General features: G+C 43.5%; 1 protein-coding gene across 1 annotated transcript; it reads left to right on the top strand.

Moving 5' to 3' along the window:
• Window positions 1–102: 102 nt before the first annotated feature.
• LOC139421899 (protein regulator of cytokinesis 1-like) lies at window positions 103–20,054 on the top strand. The gene is made up of 14 exons (XM_071173032.1): window positions 103–223; window positions 13,029–13,161; window positions 13,263–13,385; window positions 13,534–13,767; window positions 13,953–14,123; window positions 14,227–14,376; window positions 14,882–15,032; window positions 15,118–15,254; window positions 15,471–15,566; window positions 16,620–16,772; window positions 17,106–17,201; window positions 17,406–17,510; window positions 17,900–18,013; window positions 19,616–20,054. Exons 1-14 carry the CDS (start codon window positions 207–209, stop codon window positions 19,676–19,678), a joined length of 1,743 nt encoding a protein of 580 aa, XP_071029133.1. The 5' UTR covers window positions 103–206; the 3' UTR covers window positions 19,679–20,054.
• Window positions 20,055–20,172: the final 118 nt, after the last annotated feature.

Below are 20,172 nucleotides of genomic sequence, written 5' to 3'. Positions count from 1 at the left end.
AATGTAATGTAGCTTACTATCCACTTGACGGAGGCAGAGAGCCTCTCTTACCAAAACGAGAAAAGGGGAGTGTCATTAGTGAATAGCACCATTGCTTCGTCGCGGCTATAATGACAATTCAAACCAGCCAGCCACACGTCTTTTTAATTTAATGTAAAACATTTATATTCGTCAATAGCTACCTAGTTTTCAGAGCAGCTAACGTTATGTCAAGCCGGAGGAGGTAAGTTGACTTGGTTTGCTAGCTAAAGTGGCTATAATTAACGTTAGCTAAACTTAGGAGTATCTCTAGTTAAGTTTGCTGCAGCAATGTGTGAATTAAATTAGAAGTAGCTACCAGAATGCAAAAAGCCAATGCCATTGCTGGGATAGGGGAACGTTTCATACTAGACTACTCTTATTCTGACAATGACTATAGTAGGTTAGCTAAATTAAGTTATTCCGCGTTCAAAACAACTGGCAACTCGTATATAGCGGACTTGTGAGTTCAAGACAATTGGGAACCCGGCTGGCGGAAAAAATCGTTTAATGGTCATCTAACTCGGAGTTCCAACTCAAGAACTCGGGCCTATTTCTAGAACTCTAACTTTCCGACCTGAAGATCAGACGTCATGATTTGACCGTCATTTTTAGTGTTCCCAGGTGTCTTGAACGCACCAATAGTTAAACACACGTTGTTTTCTAGCTCGGGAGTATTCATTACAGAACACGTTCAGTTTAATAACCAAACAGAACTAAACTCGTTTTTGGACAAATGCAGGTCTCTCATAGTTTCGTTTGCTTCCGTTTTAAGGAACGTTTTGCAACAGAATTGGCGTAATGAATAGACCCGTGGGGCAAGAGAGTCTTCAACGCGCTTTATCGTTAAATCATCCCCACATCACACATTTTTATTAGTGACTGGCTTTAACACGCTTTTGTTAATCATTAAAGTAAAAATGTTGCTAGAGTAGTGACAAACTTCCTCTGCTAGACCCACCAGACTAACGTTAGCTCCCGAGTCATAGTACAGATCCAACCCAGGCGAGGGGGGTCATGACTAATTTACCACAGCCCATAGAGAATGATAGAGGTCTCTAGTGGCCAAAAGGCCTCATTTCCATGGGCTGCGCCATGGAGGGCATCCACAATTGTAATGTAGTCAACTGGGTGGGACTTCCAACTTCATTGGGTGATCCCTCCTGGTGACCCTGTTCAAGTCATTTGTAACATGGTTACAAAGAGAGAAAGCATCAAAGGCACCCAAGATTTTGATAACTAAGCCAAGATAGACCACAGCCTGTCATTTCCAATGGGAACAAATTAGTCTTGGTGTGCAGAACAGGCAAGGAGGGGGCAGAGCCAAGCACGAGCTAGCGAGATCCTATTGGGCATTCAAGCATATATTTGCATAAGGGAATGCCTACTCCGTGAAATCCATCTTCTCCTACTGTCTGCCACTGGGCTTCCTCTCATCACCATATTTGGTAGTGAGAGGAAAACGCCAATGAGATGCTTCACATGTATACTTCCGATTAACTATCTGGCTCATTTTACTATCTGTGATGGTGCTGCCCATGCTGTCACAGACACTAAATATAATGGCACCGATACAATGACGAGTCCTCTATCTCAATGCCACATCCTGCCACATGGTAACTAGTGACAACCCGGTGAAAACCCAATCTGCACCGTTCGGCAACATGATCCATTGTTAAGAAACCATACAACATCTCCTTTCCATAAAGTATATATTCAAATTTTCATACTATATTTCATTGGAAAGGCAGAGCGTTTATCAAAAGCAATCACTTTTGCATGTGAACACAGAATCGTATTCATTACTCCACATCCTTAATCTACCTCACTTTCGTTTTGAGTGAACTTTGCCAACGAATGCAATCACTCTTCACCCGATGCAAACTACTTTTGCCCGGGCCAGGGGTGTATGCATTAAGCCAAGTCTGTTGCAAAATGTTTTGTCTGTTCAACGTGACGTAAAAGCGGTTGGGTTCTTAAACGGAAGTTGTAGTTAATTTGAATTGTATGATTTCCACGCATTGCCATTTCAATCAGAATAGTCTGTGATGTGTTTGAGACAAAATATCCACAGGAAAATAGTATTAAACAGACTTCAAAATGCGGGTCTCTGTGTGGCAGTCAATACTTGTTTGGTCATCGGCTAAGACACGTGCACAAGACAGAAGTACATGGATAGGATACAACAAAAGTCTTGAAGGTGTTTACATGGTGTAAGCATGTGACAGATATAACAACGCCAGGACCGGCGCTCTAATAATTCAGGAAGACAACACTTTCCTGTGGATATTTTGTCTCACATTTTGACCAGCTGAAGAACCAGCCGCACATACAACCAGTAGAGTAAGTGCAAATGTAATTTTATACAAGATTCTGGCTTGTAAGGAAACTTTCCAAGTTTTTGCAGTGCTTGGTTTGACTGTATACCAATAATTGGTATCATATCCAATTTATTAAGTAATGTGTTGGCGAATGGGGCTGAAGTATGGGATTAAAAACAAACAAAAATAACTATTGTAAATTATAAACTGGGTAGTTTGAGCCCTGAATGCTGATTGGCTGACAGCCGTGGATATCAGCCCGTACACCACGGTCTTGACATGTATTTTTACTGCTCTAATTAACTTCTTGGCGCACCCATCCCGTTAGCGGGATCATTTTCGTCAACATCCGCTGAATTGCAGAGCGCCAAATTCAAATTAAATTACGAAAAGGATTTAATTTTCATGAAATAACAAGTGCAATATAGCAAAATACAGCTTAGTTTGTTAATCCACCTGGCGTGTCAAATTTCAAAAAAGCTTTACAGCAAAAGCTATCCAAGCGTTTATGTTAGGACATCTCTCTCAGCAGACAAAACATTACAAACAGCTAGCAGCAAAGTAGATTGGTCATGAAAGTCAGAGAAGCCATAAAATGAATCACTTACCTTTGATCTTCGGATGTTTGCACTCACGAGACTCCCAGTTACACAATAAATGTTCCTTTTGTTCCATAAAGATTATTTTTATATCCAAAATACCTCAATTTGTTTGGCGCATTTGTTCAGAAATCCACAGGCTCGAGCGGTCACGACGGGGCAGATGAAAATTCCAAATAGTATCCATGAAGTTCGTAGAAACATGTCATTATAATTATATTATAACATTATAACATTATAATAAATCCTCAGGTTGTTTTTACAATAAATAATTGATAATATTTCAACAGGACCGTAGCTTTTTCAATAGGAGAGAGCGAGAAAATGTCTGCTCCAAGCTGTTGCTCATGCAAAACTCTGCTGGCACCCAGTCATCCAATGACGCGATGTGATCCTTCTCGCTCATTTTTCAGAATAAAAGCCTGAAACTGTGTAAAGACTGTTTACACCATGTTTAAGCCATAGAGAAAGGAATCTGGTTGATATCTCTTTAAATGGAAGGAAGGCATGCAATGGAACAGAGGTTTCTGGAAAAACAGCACTTCCTGGTTGGATTATCCTTAGGTTTTCGCCTGCAAAATCAGTTCTGTTAATCTCACTGACAATATTTTGACAGTTTTGGAAACTCTAGAGTGTTTTCTATCCTAATCTGACAATTATATGCATATTCTGGGCCTGAGAAATAGGCAGTTTCATTTGGGTAAGTTTTTCGTCCAAACATCAAAATACTCCCCCCTACACTCGAGGTTAAGTTAGTAACCAGTTGTGTCATGCCTAAGAACAGCCCTTGGCCATGGTATATTGGCCATATACCACCCACCCCCCATGCCTGATTGCTTAAATATACTGTCTGTAAAATGTATGTATGAGCTGGATGTAATCAAATCAAATCAAATTTTATTTGTCACATACACATGGTTAGCAGATGTTAATGCGAGTGTAGCGAAATGCTTGTGCTTCTAGTTCCGACAATGCAGTAATAACAAGTAATCTAACTAACAATTCCAAAACTACTGTCTTGTACACAGTGTAAGGGGATAAAGAATATGTACATAAGGATATATGAATGAGTGATGGTACAGAGCAGCATAGGCAAGATACAGTAGATGGTATCGGGTACAGTATGTACAAATGAGATGAGTATGTAAACAAAGTGGCATAGTATAGTATAAAGTGGCTAGTGATACATGTATTACATAAGGATACCATCGATGATATAGAGTACAGTATATACGTATGCATATGAGATGAATAATGTAGGGTAAGTAACATTTATATAAGGTAGCATTGTTTAAAGTGGCTAGTGATATATTTACATCATTTCCCATCAATTCCCATTATTAAAGTGGCTGGAGTTGAGTCAGTGTCAGTGTGTTGGCAGCAGCCACTCAGTGTTAGTGGTGGCTGTTTAACAGTCTGATGGCCTTGAGATAGAAGCTGTTTTTCAGTCTCTCGGTCCCAGCTTTGATGCACCTGTACTGACCTCGCCTTCTGGATGATAGCGGGGTGAACAGGCAGTGGCTCGGGTGGTTGATGTCCTTGATGATCTTTATGGCCTTCCTGTGACATCGGGTGGTGTAGGTGTCCTGGAGGGCAGGTAGTTTGCCCCCGGTGATGCGTTGTGCAGACCTCAATACCCTCTGGAGAGCCTTACGGTTGAGGGCGGTGCAGTTGCCATACCAGGCGGTGATACAGCCCGCCAGGATGCTCTCGATTGTGCATCTGTAGAAGTTTGTGAGTGCTTTTGGTGACAAGCCGAATTTCTTCAGCCTCCTGAGGTTGAAGAGGCGCTGCTGCGCCTTCTTCACGATGCTGTCTGTGTGAGTGGACCAATTCAGTTTGTCTGTGATGTGTATGCCGAGGAACTTAAAACTTGCTACCCTCTCCACTACTGTTCCATCGATGTGGATAGGGGGGTGTTCCCTCTGCTGTTTCCTGAAGTCCACAATCATCTCCTTAGTTTTGTTGACGTTGAGTGTGAGGTTGTTTTCCTGACACCACACTCCGAGGGCCCTCACCTCCTCCCTGTAGGCCGTCTCATCGTTGTTGGTAATCAAGCCTACCACTGTTGTGTCGTCCGCAAACTTGATGATTGAGTTGGAGGCGTGCGTGGCCACGCAGTCGTGGGTGAACAGGGAGTACAGGAGAGGGCTCAGAACGCAACCTTGTGGGGCCCCAGTGTTGAGGATCAGCGGGGAGGAGATGTTGTTGCCTACCCTCACCACCTGGGGGCGGCCCGTCAGGAAGTCCAGTACCCAGTTGCACAGGGCGGGGTCGAGACCCAGGGTCTCGAGCTTGATGACGAGCTTGGAGGGTACTATGGTGTTGAATGCCGAGCTGTAGTCGATGAACAGCATTCTCACATAGGTATTCCTCTTGTCCAGATGGGTTAGGGCAGTGTGCAGTGTGGTTGAGATTGCATCGTCTGTGGACCTATTTGGGCGGTAAGCAAATTGGAGTGGGTCTAGGGTGTCAGGTAGGGTGGAGGTGATATGGTCCTTGACTAGTCTCTCAAAGCACTTCATGATGACGGATGTGAGTGCTACGGGGCGGTAGTCATTTAGCTCAGTTACCTTAGCTTTCTTGGGAACAGGAACAATGGTGGCCCTCTTGAAGCATGTGGGAACAGCAGACTGGTATAGAGATTGATTGAATATGTCCGTAAACACACCGGCCAGCTGGTCTGCGCATGCTCTGAGGGCGCGGCTGGGGATGCCATCTGGGCCTGCAGCCTTGCGAGGGTTAACACGTTTAAATGTCTTACTCACCTCGGCTGCAGTGAAGGAGAGACCGCATGTTTTCGTTGCAGGCCGTGTCAGTGGCACTGTATTGTCCTCAAATCGGGCAAAAAAGTTATTTAGTCTGCCTGGGAGCAAGACATCCTGGTCCGTGACTGGGCTGGGTTTCTTCCTGTAGTCCGTGATTGACTGTAGACCCTGCCACATGCCTCTTGTGTCTGAGCCGTTGAATTGAGATTCTACTTTGTCTCTGTACTGGCGCTTAGCTTGTTTGATAGCCTTGCGGAGGGAATAGCTGCACTGTTTGTATTCGGTCATGTTACCAGACACCTTGCCCTGATTAAAAGCAGTGGTTCGCGCTTTCAGTTTCACACGAATGCTGCCATCAATCCACGGTTTCTGGTTAGGGAATGTTTTAATCGTTGCTATGGGAACGACATCTTCAACGCACGTTCTAATGAACTCGCACACCGAATCAGCGTATTCGTCAATGTTGTTATCTGACGCAATACGAAACATCTCCCAGTCCACGTGATGGAAGCAGTCTTGGAGTGTGGAGTCAGCTTGGTCGGACCAGCGTTGGACAGACCTCAGCGTGGGAGCCTCTTGTTTTAGTTTCTGTCTGTAGGCAGGGATCAACAAAATGGAGTCGTGGTCAGCTTTTCCGAAAGGGGGGCGGGGCAGGGCCTTATATGCGTCGCGGAAGTTAGAGTAACAATGGTCCAAGGTCTTTCCTCCCCTGGTTGCGCAATCGATATGCTGATAAAATTTGGGGAGTCTTGTTTTCAGATTAGCCTTGTTAAAATCCCCAGCTACAATGAATGCAGCCTCCGGATAAATTGTTTCCAGTTTGCAGAGAGTTAAATAAAGTTCGTTCAGAGCCATCGATGTGTCTGCTTGGGGGGGGATATATACGGCTGTGATTATAATCGAAGAGAATTCTCTTGGTAGATAATGCGGTCTACATTTGATTGTGAGGAATTCTAAATCAGGTGAACAGAAGGATTTGAGTTCCTGTATGTTTCTTTCATCGCACCATGTCACGTTAGTCATAAGGCATACGCCTCCGCCCCTCTTTTTACCAGAAAGATGTTTTTTCCTGTCTGCGCGATGCGTGGAGAAACCTGTTGGCTGCACCGCTTCGGATAGCGTCTCTCCAGTAAGCCACGTTTCCGTGAAGCAAAGAACGTTACAGTCTCTGATGTCCCTCTGGAATGCTACCCTTGCTCGGATTTCATCAACCTTGTTGTCAAGAGACTGGACATTGGCAAGAAGAATGCTAGGGAGTGGTGCGCGCTGTGCCCGTCTCCGGAGTCTGACCAGAAGACCGCCTCGTTTCCCTCTCTTTCGGAGTCGTTTTTTTGGGTCGCTGCATAGGATCCACTCCGTTGTCCTGTTTGTAAGGCAGAACACAGGATCCGCGTCGCGAAAAACATATTCTTGGTCGTACTGATGGTGAGTTGATGCTGATCTTATATTCAGTAGTTCTTCTCGACTGTATGTAATGAAACCTAAGATGACCTGGGGTACTAATGTAAGAAATAACACGTAAAAAAACAAAAAACTGCATAGTTTCCTAGGAACGCGAAGCGAGGCGGCCATCTCTGTCGGCGCCGGAAGTAATAATGTAGTAATGTAGAAGCCTGACTGTTGTCCATTAGTTTACTCCAATTAGGGGAGGGATGGTAGGGTTGGGGAAAAATAATATATATATTTTTTTATACAGTACCAGTCAAAAGTTTGGACAACTACACTCATTCAAGGGTTTTTATTTTTTACTATTTTCTACATAGTAGAATAATAGTGAAGACATCAACTATGAAATGACACATATGGAATCATGGAGTAAACAAAACAAGTGTAAAACATTTTTTTATAATAATCTAAATATATTTGAGATTCTTCAAAGTAGCCACCCTTTGCCTTGATGACAGCGTTGCTCACTCTTCGCATTCTCTCAACCAGCTTCATGAGGTAGTCACCTAGAATGCATTTCAATTAACAGGTGTGCCTTAAGTTAATTTGTGGAATTTCTTTCCTTAATGCGTTTGATCCAATCAGTTGGGTTGTGACAAAATAGGCTTGGTATACAGAAGATAGCCCTTTAGTAAAAGCAAAGAGAAACGACAGTACATCATTACTTTAAGACATGAAGGTCAGTCAATCCGGAACATTTCAAGAACTTTGAACGTTTCTTCAAGTGCAGCCGCAAAAGCCATCAAGCGCTATGATGAAACTGGCTCTCATAAGGACCGCCACTGGAAAGGCAGACCCAGAGGTACCTCTGCTGCAAATAAATTCATTAGTTAACGGCCTCAGAAATTAACTGCACCTCAGATTGCAGTCCAAATAAATGCTTCAGAGTTCAACTAACAGACACATCTCAACATCACCTGTTCAGAGGAGACTGCATGGTTGAATTGCTGCAAAAAAACACTACTAAAGGATACCAAGAAGATACTTGCTTGGGCCAAGAAATACGAGCGATGGGCTAGGGTCAGTTGGTTATATCTGGAGTACTTCTCCTGTCCTATTCGGTGTCCTGTGTGAATTTAAGTGTGCTCTCTCTAATTCTCTCTTTCTCTCTCTCGGAGGACCTGAGCCCTAGGACCATGCCTCAGGACTACCTGACATGATGACTCCTTGCTGTCCCCAGTCCACCTGGCCGTGCTGCTGCTCCAGTTTCAACTGTTCTGCCTTATTATTATTGGACCATGCTGGTCAATTATGAACATTTGAACATCTTGGCCATGTTCTGTTATAATCTCCACCCGGCGCAGCCAGAAGAGGACTGGCCACCCCACATAGCCTGGTTCCTCTCTAGGTTTCTTCCTAGGTTTTGGCCTTTCTAGGGAGTTTTTCCTAGCCACCGTGCTTCTACACCTGCATTGCTTGCTGTTTGGGGTTTTAGGCTTGGTTTCTGTACAGCACTTTGAGATATCAGCTGATGTACGAAGGGCTATATAAATAAATTTGATTTGATTAGACCGGTGGAAATCTTCCCTTTGGTCTGATGAGTCCAAATTTGTGATTTTTGGTTCCAACCGCCGTATCTTTGTGAGATGCAGTGTAAGTGAATGTATTATCTCCTCATGTGTGGTTCCCACCGTGAAGCATTGAGGTGTACTTTGCTGGTGACATTGTCTGATATTTATTTAGGATTCAAGGCAAACTTAACCAGCATGCCTACCACAGCATTCTGCAGCGATACGCTATCCCATCTGGTTTGCGCTTAGAGGGACTATCATTTGTTTTTCAACAGGACAATGACCCAACACACCTCCAGGTTATGTAAGGGCTATTTGACCAAGAAGGAGAGTGATGGAGTTCTGCATCAGATGATCTGGCCTCCACAATCACCTGTCCTCAACCCAATTGTGATGGTTTGGGATAAGTTGGACCTCAGAGTGATGGAAAAGCAGCCAACAAGTGCTCAGCATATGTGGGAACTCCTTCAAGACTGTTGGAAAAGCATTCCAGTTGTAGCTGGTTGAGAGAATGCCAAGAGTATGAAAAGCTGTCATCAAGGGTGGCTACTTTGAATAATGAAATGTATATTGATTTGTTTGACTTTTATTTATTTTTATTTTTTTACTACATGATTTTATAGTTTTGATGTCTTTTTTTTAATTTATTTTTTATTTATATTTATTTAACCAGGTAAGCTAGTTGAGAACAAGTTCTCATTTGCAACTGCGACCTGGCCAAGATAAAGCATAGCAGTTCGACACATACAACAACCGAGTTACACATGGAATGAACAAAACATACAGTCAATAATACAGTAGGAAAAAAAAGAAAACAAAGTCTATATACAGTGAGTGCAAATGAGGTAAGATTAGGGACGTAAGGCAATAAGTAGGCCATGGTGGCGAAGTAATTACAATATGGCAATTAAACACTGGAATGGTAGATGTGCAAGTAGAGATACTGTGGTGCAAAAGGAGCAAAATAGATGGGCTGTATACTGATGGGCTATGAACAGGTGCAGTGATCTGTGAGCTGCTCTGACAGCTGGTTCTTAAAGCTAGTGAGGGAGATGGGAATCTCCAGCTTCAGTGATTTTTGTAGTTCGTTCCAGTCAGTGGCAGCAGAGAACTGGAAGGAAAGGCGACCAAAGGAGGAATTGGCTTTGGGGGTGACCAGTGAGATATACCTGCTGGAGCGAGTGCTACGAGTGGGTGCTGCTATGGTGACCAGCGAGCTGAGATAGAGCGGGGCTTTACCTAGCAGAGACTTGTAGATAACCTGTAGCCAGTGGGTTTGGCGACGAGTATGAAGCGAAGGCCAGCCAACGAGAGCGTACAGGTTGCAGTGGTGAGTAGTGTATGGGGCGTTGGTGGCAAAACGGATGGCACTGTGATATACTACATCCAGTTTGCTGAGTAGAGTGTTGGAGGCTATTTTATAGATGACATCGCCGAAGTCAAGGATCAGTAGGATGGTCAGTTTTACGAGGGTATGTTTGGCAGCATGAGTGAAGGAAGCTTTGTTGCGAAATAGGAAGCCGATTCAATTTTTGATTGGAGATGCTTAATGTGAGTCTGGAAGGAGAGTTTACAGTCTAGCCAGACACCTAGGTGTTTGTAGTTATCCACGTATTCTAAGTCAGAGCCGTCCAGAGTAGTGATGCTGGATGGGCGGGCAGGTGCGGGCAATGATCGGTTGAATAGCATGCATTTAGTTTTACTTGCGTTTAAGAGCAGTTGGAGGCCACGGAAGGCGAGTTGTATGGCATTGAAGCTCGTCTGGAGGTTAGTTAACAGTGTCCAAAGAAGGGCCAGAAGTATACAGAATGGTGTCGTCTGCGTAGAGGTGGAATAGAGAATCACCAGCAGCAAGAGCGACATATCATTGATGTGTACAGAGAAGAGAGTCGGCCCGAGAATTGAACCCCATAGAGACTGCCAGAGGTCCGGACAACAGGCCCTCCGATTTGACACACTGAGCTCTATCAGAGAAGTAGTTGGTGAACCAGGTGAGGCAATCATTTGAGAAACCAAGGCTGTTGAGTCTGCCAATAAGAATGTGGTGATTGACAGTCGAAAGCCTTGGCCAGGTCGATGAATACAGCTGCACACTAATGTCTCTTATCGATGGTGGTTATGATATCGTTAAGGACCTTGAGCGTGGCTGAGGTGCACCCATGACCAGATTGCATAGCGGAGAAGGTACAATGTGATTCAAAATGGTCTGTAATCTGTTTGTTAACTTGGCTTTCGAAGACCTTAGAGATGTAGGATAGATATAGGTATGTAGCAGTTTGGGTCTAGAGTGTCTCCCCCTTTTGAAGAGAGTGATGACCGTGGCAGCTTTCCAATCTTTGGGAATCTCAGACGATACGAAGAGAGGTTGAACAGGCTAGTAATAGGGGTTGCAAAAATTTCGGCAGATAATTTAAGAAAGAGAGGGTCCAGATTGTCTAGCCCGGCTAATTTGTAGGGGTCCAGATTTTGCCGCTCTTTCAGAACATCAGCTGTCTGGATATGGGTGAAGGAGAAATGGTGGGTGGATTGCTGTGGAGGGTGCCGGGCAGTTGACCAGGGTAGGGGTAGCCAGGTGGAAAGCATGGCCAGCCGTAGAGAAATGCTTATTGAAATTCTCAATTATAGTGAATTTGTCGGTTGTAACAGTGTTTCCTAGCCTCAGAGCAGTGGGTAGCTGGGATGAGGTGCTCTTATTCTCCATGGACTTTAGTGTCCCAGAACTTTTTTGTTTGTACTGCAGGATACAAATTTCTGTTTAAAATAGCTAGCCTTAGCTTTCCTAACTGCCTGTGTATATTGGTTCCTAACTTCCCTGAAAAGTTGCATATCATTTTTTGAATGGGGCATGCCTATTTAAGATGGTGAGGAAGGAACTTTTAAAGAATAACCAGGCATCCTCTACTGTCTGGATGAGGTCAATGGCGTTCCAGGATACTCCGGCCAGGTCGATTAGAAAGGCCTGCTCGCAGAAGTGTTTTAGGGAGCGTTTGACAGTGATGAGGGGTGGTCGTTTGCTCGCAGACCCATTACGGATGCAGGCAATGAGGCAGTGATCGCTGAGATCTTGGTTGATAACAGCAGAGGTGTATTTGGAGGGAGAGTTAGTTAGGATGATATCTATGAGGGTGCCCGTGTTTACGGATTTGGGGTTATATCTGGTAGGTTCATTGATAAGTTGTGTGAGATTGAGGGCACCAATAGGATGGCCGGGTGTTAAGCATGTCCCAGTTTAGGTCACGAGCTCAGAAGATTGATGGGGGCAATCAAATCACATATGGTGTCGAGGGCACAGCTGGGGGCAGAGGGTGGTCTATAGCGAGCAGCAACGGTGAGAGACTTGTTTCTGGAAAGGTTAATTTTTAGAAGTAGAAGCTCAAATTGTTTGGGTACAGACCTGGATAGTAAGACAGAACTCTGCAGGTTTTCTTTGCAGTAAATTGCAACACCGCCCCCTTTGGCAGTTCTATCTTGTCGGAACATGTTATAGTTAGGAATGGAAATTTCACGGTTTTTGGTGGTCTTCCTAAGCCAGGATTCAGACACGGCTAGGACATCCGGATTGGTGGAGTGTGCTAGGGCAGTGAATAAAACAAACTTAGGGAGGAGGCTTCTAATGTTAACATGCATGAAACCAAGGCTTTTACGGTTGCAGAAGTCAACAAATGAGAGAGCCTGGGGGATGGGAGTGGAGGTAGACACTGCAGGGCCTGGATTAACCTCTACATCACCAGAGGAACAGAGGAGGAGTAGGATAAGTGTACGGCTAAAGGCTAACAGAACTGGACGCCTAGTACGTTCAGAACAGAGAGTAAAAGGAGCAGATTTCTGGGCACGGTAGAATATATTCAAGGCATAATGTACAGACAAAGGTATAGTAGGATGTGAATACAGTGGGGGTAAACCTGTGCATATAGTGATAATGAAAGAGATATTTTCTCTAGAAATAGCATTTAAACCAGGTGATGTCACTGTATGTGGGAGGGGTGAAACTAAATTGTTTGCCGAGGCGTGTTGAGCAGTGCTAGAGGCTCTACAGTGAAATGTTTCTATTGTAGAAAATAGTAAAAATAAAGAAAAACCCTTGAATGAGTAGGTGTGTCAACTTTTGACTGGTACTATGTATACATTTTTTTAATATTTGATTTACTTAAAAAATAGGCATTGGAAATGCAGACAATTACATAGATTCTGTCAATCTGCAATATTAAAGCCGATCTACCTCCTAAAAAAATATTGTTTTTGCAGTGCTTGGTTTCAAACTGTATACCAATAATTGGTATCCTGTTCAGATTTTTTAGGCAATGTGTTTGCTACTTAGCCAGCTGAAGTAACCAAATGTGATGGTCATGTCACTCATCTCTGCAGTGAAGCCCTGGCTTTCTCTCTAGTGACGGGTATAAACCATGCCATGGCCAAGCTGGTGGACATCTGGGACAGCATGGGCATCATGGAGGAGCAGAGGGTAGAGCGGATGGAGACGGTGAAGAAACACATTGAGGTGAGGCTTCAGAAAACAGGAAATGTAGATGAACTGAAAATGAAACGGAAGCCTTGTCAAGTAACTAATTAACAGACTGACTTGACATTCCTAATCTAAAGGGCCTTTTGAATGACATGATCACTGAGGAAGAAGCTTTGAAGCACCGCATCCGAACCAATATCATCACTTTTGAAAAACAGTTGGATACCTTGTGTCTGGAAATGTCAATGGATCCATACAAAGTAAGTGGTTATTTCTTCAGGCTTAACAACAACAGTAAAGGTTGGTCTTTAAAGGTTCTGTGTCTCAATAGTTTAGCTGGTTCCACCCCTTGACTCTTTTTTCCTTCCATTGTGCTAACCTCCTGTCTCCATCTTGTCCACCTGTCAGTTTGAGGAGGGCCTGACAGTCCTCCAGATCGAGAAGAACCTGCGTCTGCGTGTGGAGGTTCTGACCAAGGAGAAGGTGGACCGTTTGAAGGAGTTACACGGACTGCAGCAGCAGGATAAGGAACTGTGCTTGGAGCTGTGCGTCACTCCCTATTATGTTCCCACAGGCAGCATACCCTCACGCACTCAGTTGCAGGAGTTCCGGGAGCACCTCAAGACCCTCAGTGAAGAAAAGGTATTGCAACAGCTGCCAGGATGGCAAGACATTAGTGTGAATGTTATGAATACCTGACTCAAGTATTACTAAGAACACTATTATTAATTTCTTATTTTTTAAGTCTCTTTTGTGGTCTTGTGATGTTTGTTTGTCTTTTGTTGGAAGCATCTCGTCTCTTGTCCCTCCCTTCCCCCGTTCTGTAGAAGAGTCGTGCAAAGGTGTTTTCAGGGCTGCGTGAGGACATCAGGAAGCTCATGGAGGACATGGGTCAGAAACCAGAAACCAGTCTGGAGAAAGAGTCGGTGTGTCATGGCGAGGAGATATTCCTGCTCACGCATGAAAACATCAAAGCCCTTCAACTGCTGTTGTCCCAGGTACTGAAAATAATTTGATAAAACTTACTAATGATTACTCAAATATTTTTGTTGTTTTGGTTCTAGGACTTTTGACCAATTATATTAGTATATTTTTGTTTAGATGAAGGTTAAGAAGGAATCCCTGATGAATACTCTGGCTGAGCTGAAAGAACGAGCTATGTGCCTGTGGAATCGTCTGGAAGCGCTGGAGCAAGACCGCACTGCGTTCCAGGAGAGTGTGCAGGGTACCCTTACTGACCAAATCACACAGGTTGGAACTCCCTCTTCATACATATCTCTTCACCACTGTGTTGGACAAAGCTTCACTGGCATACCACTGCAAAACAGTAAACATGGCACCATAACTATTAAGTTTCCACAGAATTGACTAACAAGGGAACAGAGAATACCTCTACAATGGTGCTAGAACATCAGTGTTTGACAGTCCTGTATCATTAGGGCAGTGTTTCCTAACTCCAGTACCTTCAACAGTACACATTTTTGTTGTAGTCCCAGACAAGCACACTTGATTCAACTTGTCAACTAATGATCAAGCCCTCAATGAGTTGAATCAGGTGAGTTTGTCTGGGGCTACAACAAAAACATGTGCTGTTGGAGGTACTTGAGGACTGGAGTTGAGAAACACTGCATTAGGGCATACGGAAAATTTTAAATTAGTATTTCTTAAGGAACGAGTTCAGATGGTACCTCCTCATGTCGCTGTTTCAGAGTTTTTATTTTTACTCCTACTGAACCTGACCTTGTTGCCCTTCCAGTGGCAGGGGGAGGTTGATCGTCTGACAGTCCTGCAGAAAGCCATGTTGGAGGATGTGATTGACAAGGTCCGACAGGAACTAGTGGCTCTCTGGGACAAGTGCAACCAGGGCACTGAGCAGCGTGAACCCTTCAACGCCCACATCTGTGACGGTAGGTAGAACAATAATGGAAATACTTCCTCTCACTCATACGCAAAACGCATACATACTGATCGAACCGATCCGTCTTTCCCTAGATGACTTCACAGAGGAATTGTTGGCACTGCATGATGCTGAGCTATTGAAGGTGAAGAATTACTATGACCAGGCTAAACCCTTACTGGAGGTTCTGCAGAAATGGGAGAAGTACTGGGCCCTCTTCCAGGACTTTGAGGTAATGCTGGAATTTGCGGTCAAGCTATGTTTGTGAAATAAATTGCAAATATGTATTTTTAATTGTGTACCACTTGATGCATGTAATGGTTTTCAATCAAAAATATCCACAGTAGATACCAGCTGCTCTTGTTTCTGATACATGTTCAGTGTGGTGCAGAATTGTTTTTGTTCCACTTGACATAGAAACATATCTAATTTTCAAACCTCTTTGCAGAAAAAGGCCAACGATCCAAACCGCTTCTCCAACAGAGGAGGAGCCCTTCTCAAAGATGCCAAAGAGAAGGTCAAAGTTCAGAAGATGTTGCCAAAGGTAAGGCTGGATTTGACTCCTCAACATGTCCCTCTAATAACTTTATTTGGCAGTTGGAGGGAGGGAGAGAAAAACAATGTATATATTCTTTATTTTTAAAGTAGGGCTGTTGTACATGTTGGTCTAGAGCATCCCAATCATGCTCAATGGGTGACATGTCTGAGAACGGAAGAACTGGGACATTTTCAGCTTCCAGGAATTGTGTACAGATCCTTGCGATATTGAGCCGTGCATTATCATGCTGGACGTGAAGTGATGGTGGTGGATGAATGGCACCACAACGGGCCTCAGATCTCGTCACGGTATCACTGCATTCAAATTGCCATCAATAAAATGCAATTGTGTTCATTCTCTGTAGCTTATGCCTGCCCATACCATAACCCCACTGCCACCATGGGGCACTCTTCACAACATTGACATCAGAAAACCGCTCGCCCACACGTCTGCGGTTGAGGCTGGTTGGACGTACTGCCAAATTCTCTAAAAGGTTCTTGCAGTCAGGAAACTTTTATTGTCCCCAGCACAATGTGCACCTGTGGTAATGATCATGCTGTTTAATCAGCTTCTTGATATGCCTCACCTGTCAAGTGGATGGAATAGCTTGGCAAAGGAGAAATGCTCCCTAACAGGGATGTAAACACATTTGTTCATAATTTGAGAGAAATAAGCTTTTTGTGTGTGGAAAGTTTCTGGGATCTTTTATTTCAGCTCATTAAACATGGGACCAACACTTTACATGTTGCATTCATATTTTTGTTCAGTGTATTTATTTTTTAAAATATAATGTACATTTAAAATGTAATGTCTGAAAAGTGGCAGCAATGGTTGATGGTAATCAAAAGATCACCGCCTCCTTTATTCAATGTCAAATCTCGCCCCACTGTATGCTGCTGCCCCACTGTATGATGGGTATATGATGGTGTCATTGAGGTTGTGACCTTATGTAAAATGCCAATGATGTATACAGTTTAAATGCCAGTGAAGTGTGTGTATATAAAGGATTTTGACAAAGGAAAAGTGATGTTGATCCTCCCTGTTATGTGATGTGACTAGTTGGAGGAAGAGCTGAGGACTGGTGTTGAGAGCTGGGAGAAGGACCAGGGTACTGCCTTCCTGGTCCAGGGCCAGAGAGTCATGACCTACATCTCCACCCAATGGGAGGAGCACAAACAGCTGAGGGGCAAGGAGAAGAGTGAACGTGCCACTGTAAGTCCAGCCCCTCATAATGCTCTCACATTGACCCAGCAGTGTTCCCCAGTCAACCCAATACTGGTCCATAGAGGCTTCAGGTGGGCGTTTGCTATTTGTCTTTAAAAACTATCATCAAACCTGATCTCCCTGTTCCCATGTGCAAAAGGCCAATTCTAAAACGTACTGTGCTGAACTTGGATTGAAATAGACTTGTACACCATATGGTGGTCAGCATGTGTAACTGTTGAATGGTGGGAAACAGGGATTTGACCATTCTGTCCCCAGCAGAATGGTCTGTTTGTTATTGACTGGTATGTGACTGAGGCTTTGTTTGTCTCGATGTTGCAGACATCAAAGAAGGGGGAAATGACAACTCTCTTCAAAACTCCCACGAAGAGGGCCCATGGCGGGATGAACACCCTCACCCCCAACAAGATCAGGAAGGTACAGTAACTAGCAGTGGTCCACATAAGGCTAGTTCACTCCCCTCCATGACCAACTGGCCACTTTACTATTGTAACTTTTTTATTTATTTAACTAGGCAAGTCTGTTCTTAACTTTCTTATTAACAATGACTGCCTTACACCAGCCAAACCCAGACGACGCTGGGCCAATTGACCTTGACCACCATGACTGTCCTTTCAGCAGACTCCTACACAGCCTATCATGGTGCGCTCCTACAGCTGCAACTCATCCAGCACCTTCATCAGTGTGCCTAGCAGCAAGCCTCCTCTCTCCCAGATTCAGATGCAGGTACACACACACAGCACTCACTCCAAACTGTGGCCCATCATTGGTTCTTGTGCTTGCACACGTATATCCAAATTGAATGTTCAACATCTTCCTTTTATATTGCTGGACAACTTTTAAAACAACCACTAGGTGATGCTGTTATAGAATTGTTCTTATTCAAGCGGTAAGCCATTCGGCCACAGTCAACTTAGCTTGTGAAAGAATATTGACAGTAAAATCAAAACTTGTCTTTTAGAATCTAACCTCTTTCCAAGGTCAATCATTCTGGTAAAGAGATGCAGAAATTGAATATTTCAAATGATTAGCAGAGACTCCTGGGAAGGAAGTGTGTTGCATGCTCAGTTTGTTGACTGATGTGCTGTTTGTTTGTCCATTCATTGGCTAAGCAGAAAACCAAGTCCCTTGAGAGAAGCAACAGCAGCAGTAGTCAGAGAACACCCCTGCAGGAGTACAACGGTACAGAGGAGAAAAAACCTGTTGACATCAGCTACTCTGACTTCACTGTAAGACCAGCCTTTTAAACTATACTCTAACTCAGCGGTCACCAACCTTTTCTGAGTCAAGATCACTTTCGGAGTCAAAAAGCAAGCCGAGATCTACCTCACAGAATTGATTAAAAGCATGACATGAATCGAGGCCTATGCAACATTAATCTAATTAAACCAGTTCTGTAGGAATGAGGTTTGTGCTGTATGCCTAATATATTACCACAGCATACTGCCAATCTTGTTCTTGTCGGACCATACACTGCCATTCAAACGTTTGGGGACACTTAGAAATGTCCTTGTTTTTGAAAGAAATGCACTTTTTTTTCAAATTGATCAGAAATACAGTGTAGACATTGTTAATGTTGTAAATGACTATTGTAGCTGGAAACGGCTGATTTTTATGGAATATCTACATAGGCGTACAGAGGCCCATTATCAGCAACCATCACTCCTGTGTTCCAATGGTACGTTGTGTTAGCTAATCCAAGTATATCATTTTTTAAGACTAATTGATCATTAGAAAACCCTTTTGCAATTGTTAGCACAGCTGAAAACTGTTCTGATTTTAAAGAAGCAATAAAACTGGCCGCCTTTAGACTAGTTGAGTATCTGGAGCCTCAGCATTTGTGGGTTCGATTACAGGCTCAAAATGGCCAGAAACCAAGCACTTTCTTCTGAAACTCAGTCTATTCTTGTTCTGAGAAATTAAGGCTATTCCATGTGAGAAATTGCCAAGAAACTGAAGATCTGGTATAACGCTGTGTACTACTCCCTTCACAGAACAGCACAAACAGGCTCTAACCAGAATAGAAAGAGGAGTGGGAGGCCCTGGTGCACAACTGAGCAAGAGGACAAGTACATTAGAGTAATGGAGTACAAATTCATGACCTCCATATTAAAATAGACACGACGAGCTGCTTATAATTATAACGCAGGGCTGTCGATACTTTTGGCTACTCATTCATTGCAGCTACAGTTCTGGTTGTAGCGGGAGTAGAAGTAGGGTGAAGCGCATTTTTATGTTTTGTAAAAGTGTTGAATAAAAACAGTGTTGACAGTGCTGAATTAAAAACTGAAGTATGAACTCACTCATGAAAGCAGCAGCTCTTTGCTGTGTTCTTTAAGTCTCTCTGGTCATGGGTTTTAAAGTGATTAGATCTCATGTAGTTTGGGGGTTGTGGAAGCTGTAGGCATGGTGATTTGAGCTATTCAATAGGCCAGTGCACTTGATTTAGCTCTCAGGTCTGCCAGGTAGGCAGAGTTTGTTCCTTCAGACAAATGAAATGGTTCAAAATGGGAGTACTTTGATTATCTGGCGCGCAGGGCTTCTGAATCAAGTGCACCTACCGCCAGCAGCACAAGACGAATAAAAAATAATAATAATAGGCGCATAAGGCTTTATCGACCAGTTAACTTCACTGTAAGACCAGCCTTATATGCTGCCACCTCAACTTGCAATGTTTACTTCTATAATCCATACCAGACACATGAATTGAAAGCAAAGTGACAGAAACATTTTTTTCTCCCATTCTGCTTACTCCTTTAGATTGCTTTTTTTAAAATGGGGTGGGGAGGGGTATATCAGTTACTAAAATATGTGTCTTTCATTCCCCCCAGGGTGACCTGTCCAAAAAGACAAATGATGCCATTTTCAATTCGACAGCAAAGGACCTTTTCTGATTTTCTCATGATGGTCCCCATGTTTTAAGATGTGCGTGTGGACAATTCACCCCGCACAGGTTGTGTTGTGTCCACTTGGCACTCCTCTCGTGTGTGTGTATATATGGCCGGTGTTTGTAATGGTCAGTGAGCATTTCAGGTCTTTGTCATCTTGATGTAAATCATTTTTTGTAGTTGGTGTTGCCGTTACTTTGAAATGTGTCCAATTTAGCCTTTTTGTAATGCTTATTTTTGGACACCCTGTATGGAAGTGAATAGGTCTAAAGGGACTCTGTATGTGTCAGGTGTGGATGAAACATCAATACTGTGCAGTCCAGGGAAGTGAATCATAAGTTTGATACGGTAGAGCCCCTTAGATGTTACATGCAGTACTTTTGATATTTGACTTGTTTATAAATGGCCAGGCTCCACCGGAGGAAGCATCCTGTTTTGATACAGACCTTCCAGCAGAACAGCATGCAGCTCTTTCTGTATGTAAATATTGCTCTCTTGAA

This window comes from Oncorhynchus clarkii, chromosome 12 (genome assembly GCF_045791955.1).
Source record: "Oncorhynchus clarkii lewisi isolate Uvic-CL-2024 chromosome 12, UVic_Ocla_1.0, whole genome shotgun sequence".
NCBI classification, from domain to species: domain Eukaryota; kingdom Metazoa; phylum Chordata; class Actinopteri; order Salmoniformes; family Salmonidae; genus Oncorhynchus; species Oncorhynchus clarkii.
The sequence above is the reverse complement of the archived record's forward strand: the minus strand, read 5'-3'. Positions and strand labels throughout refer to the sequence as shown.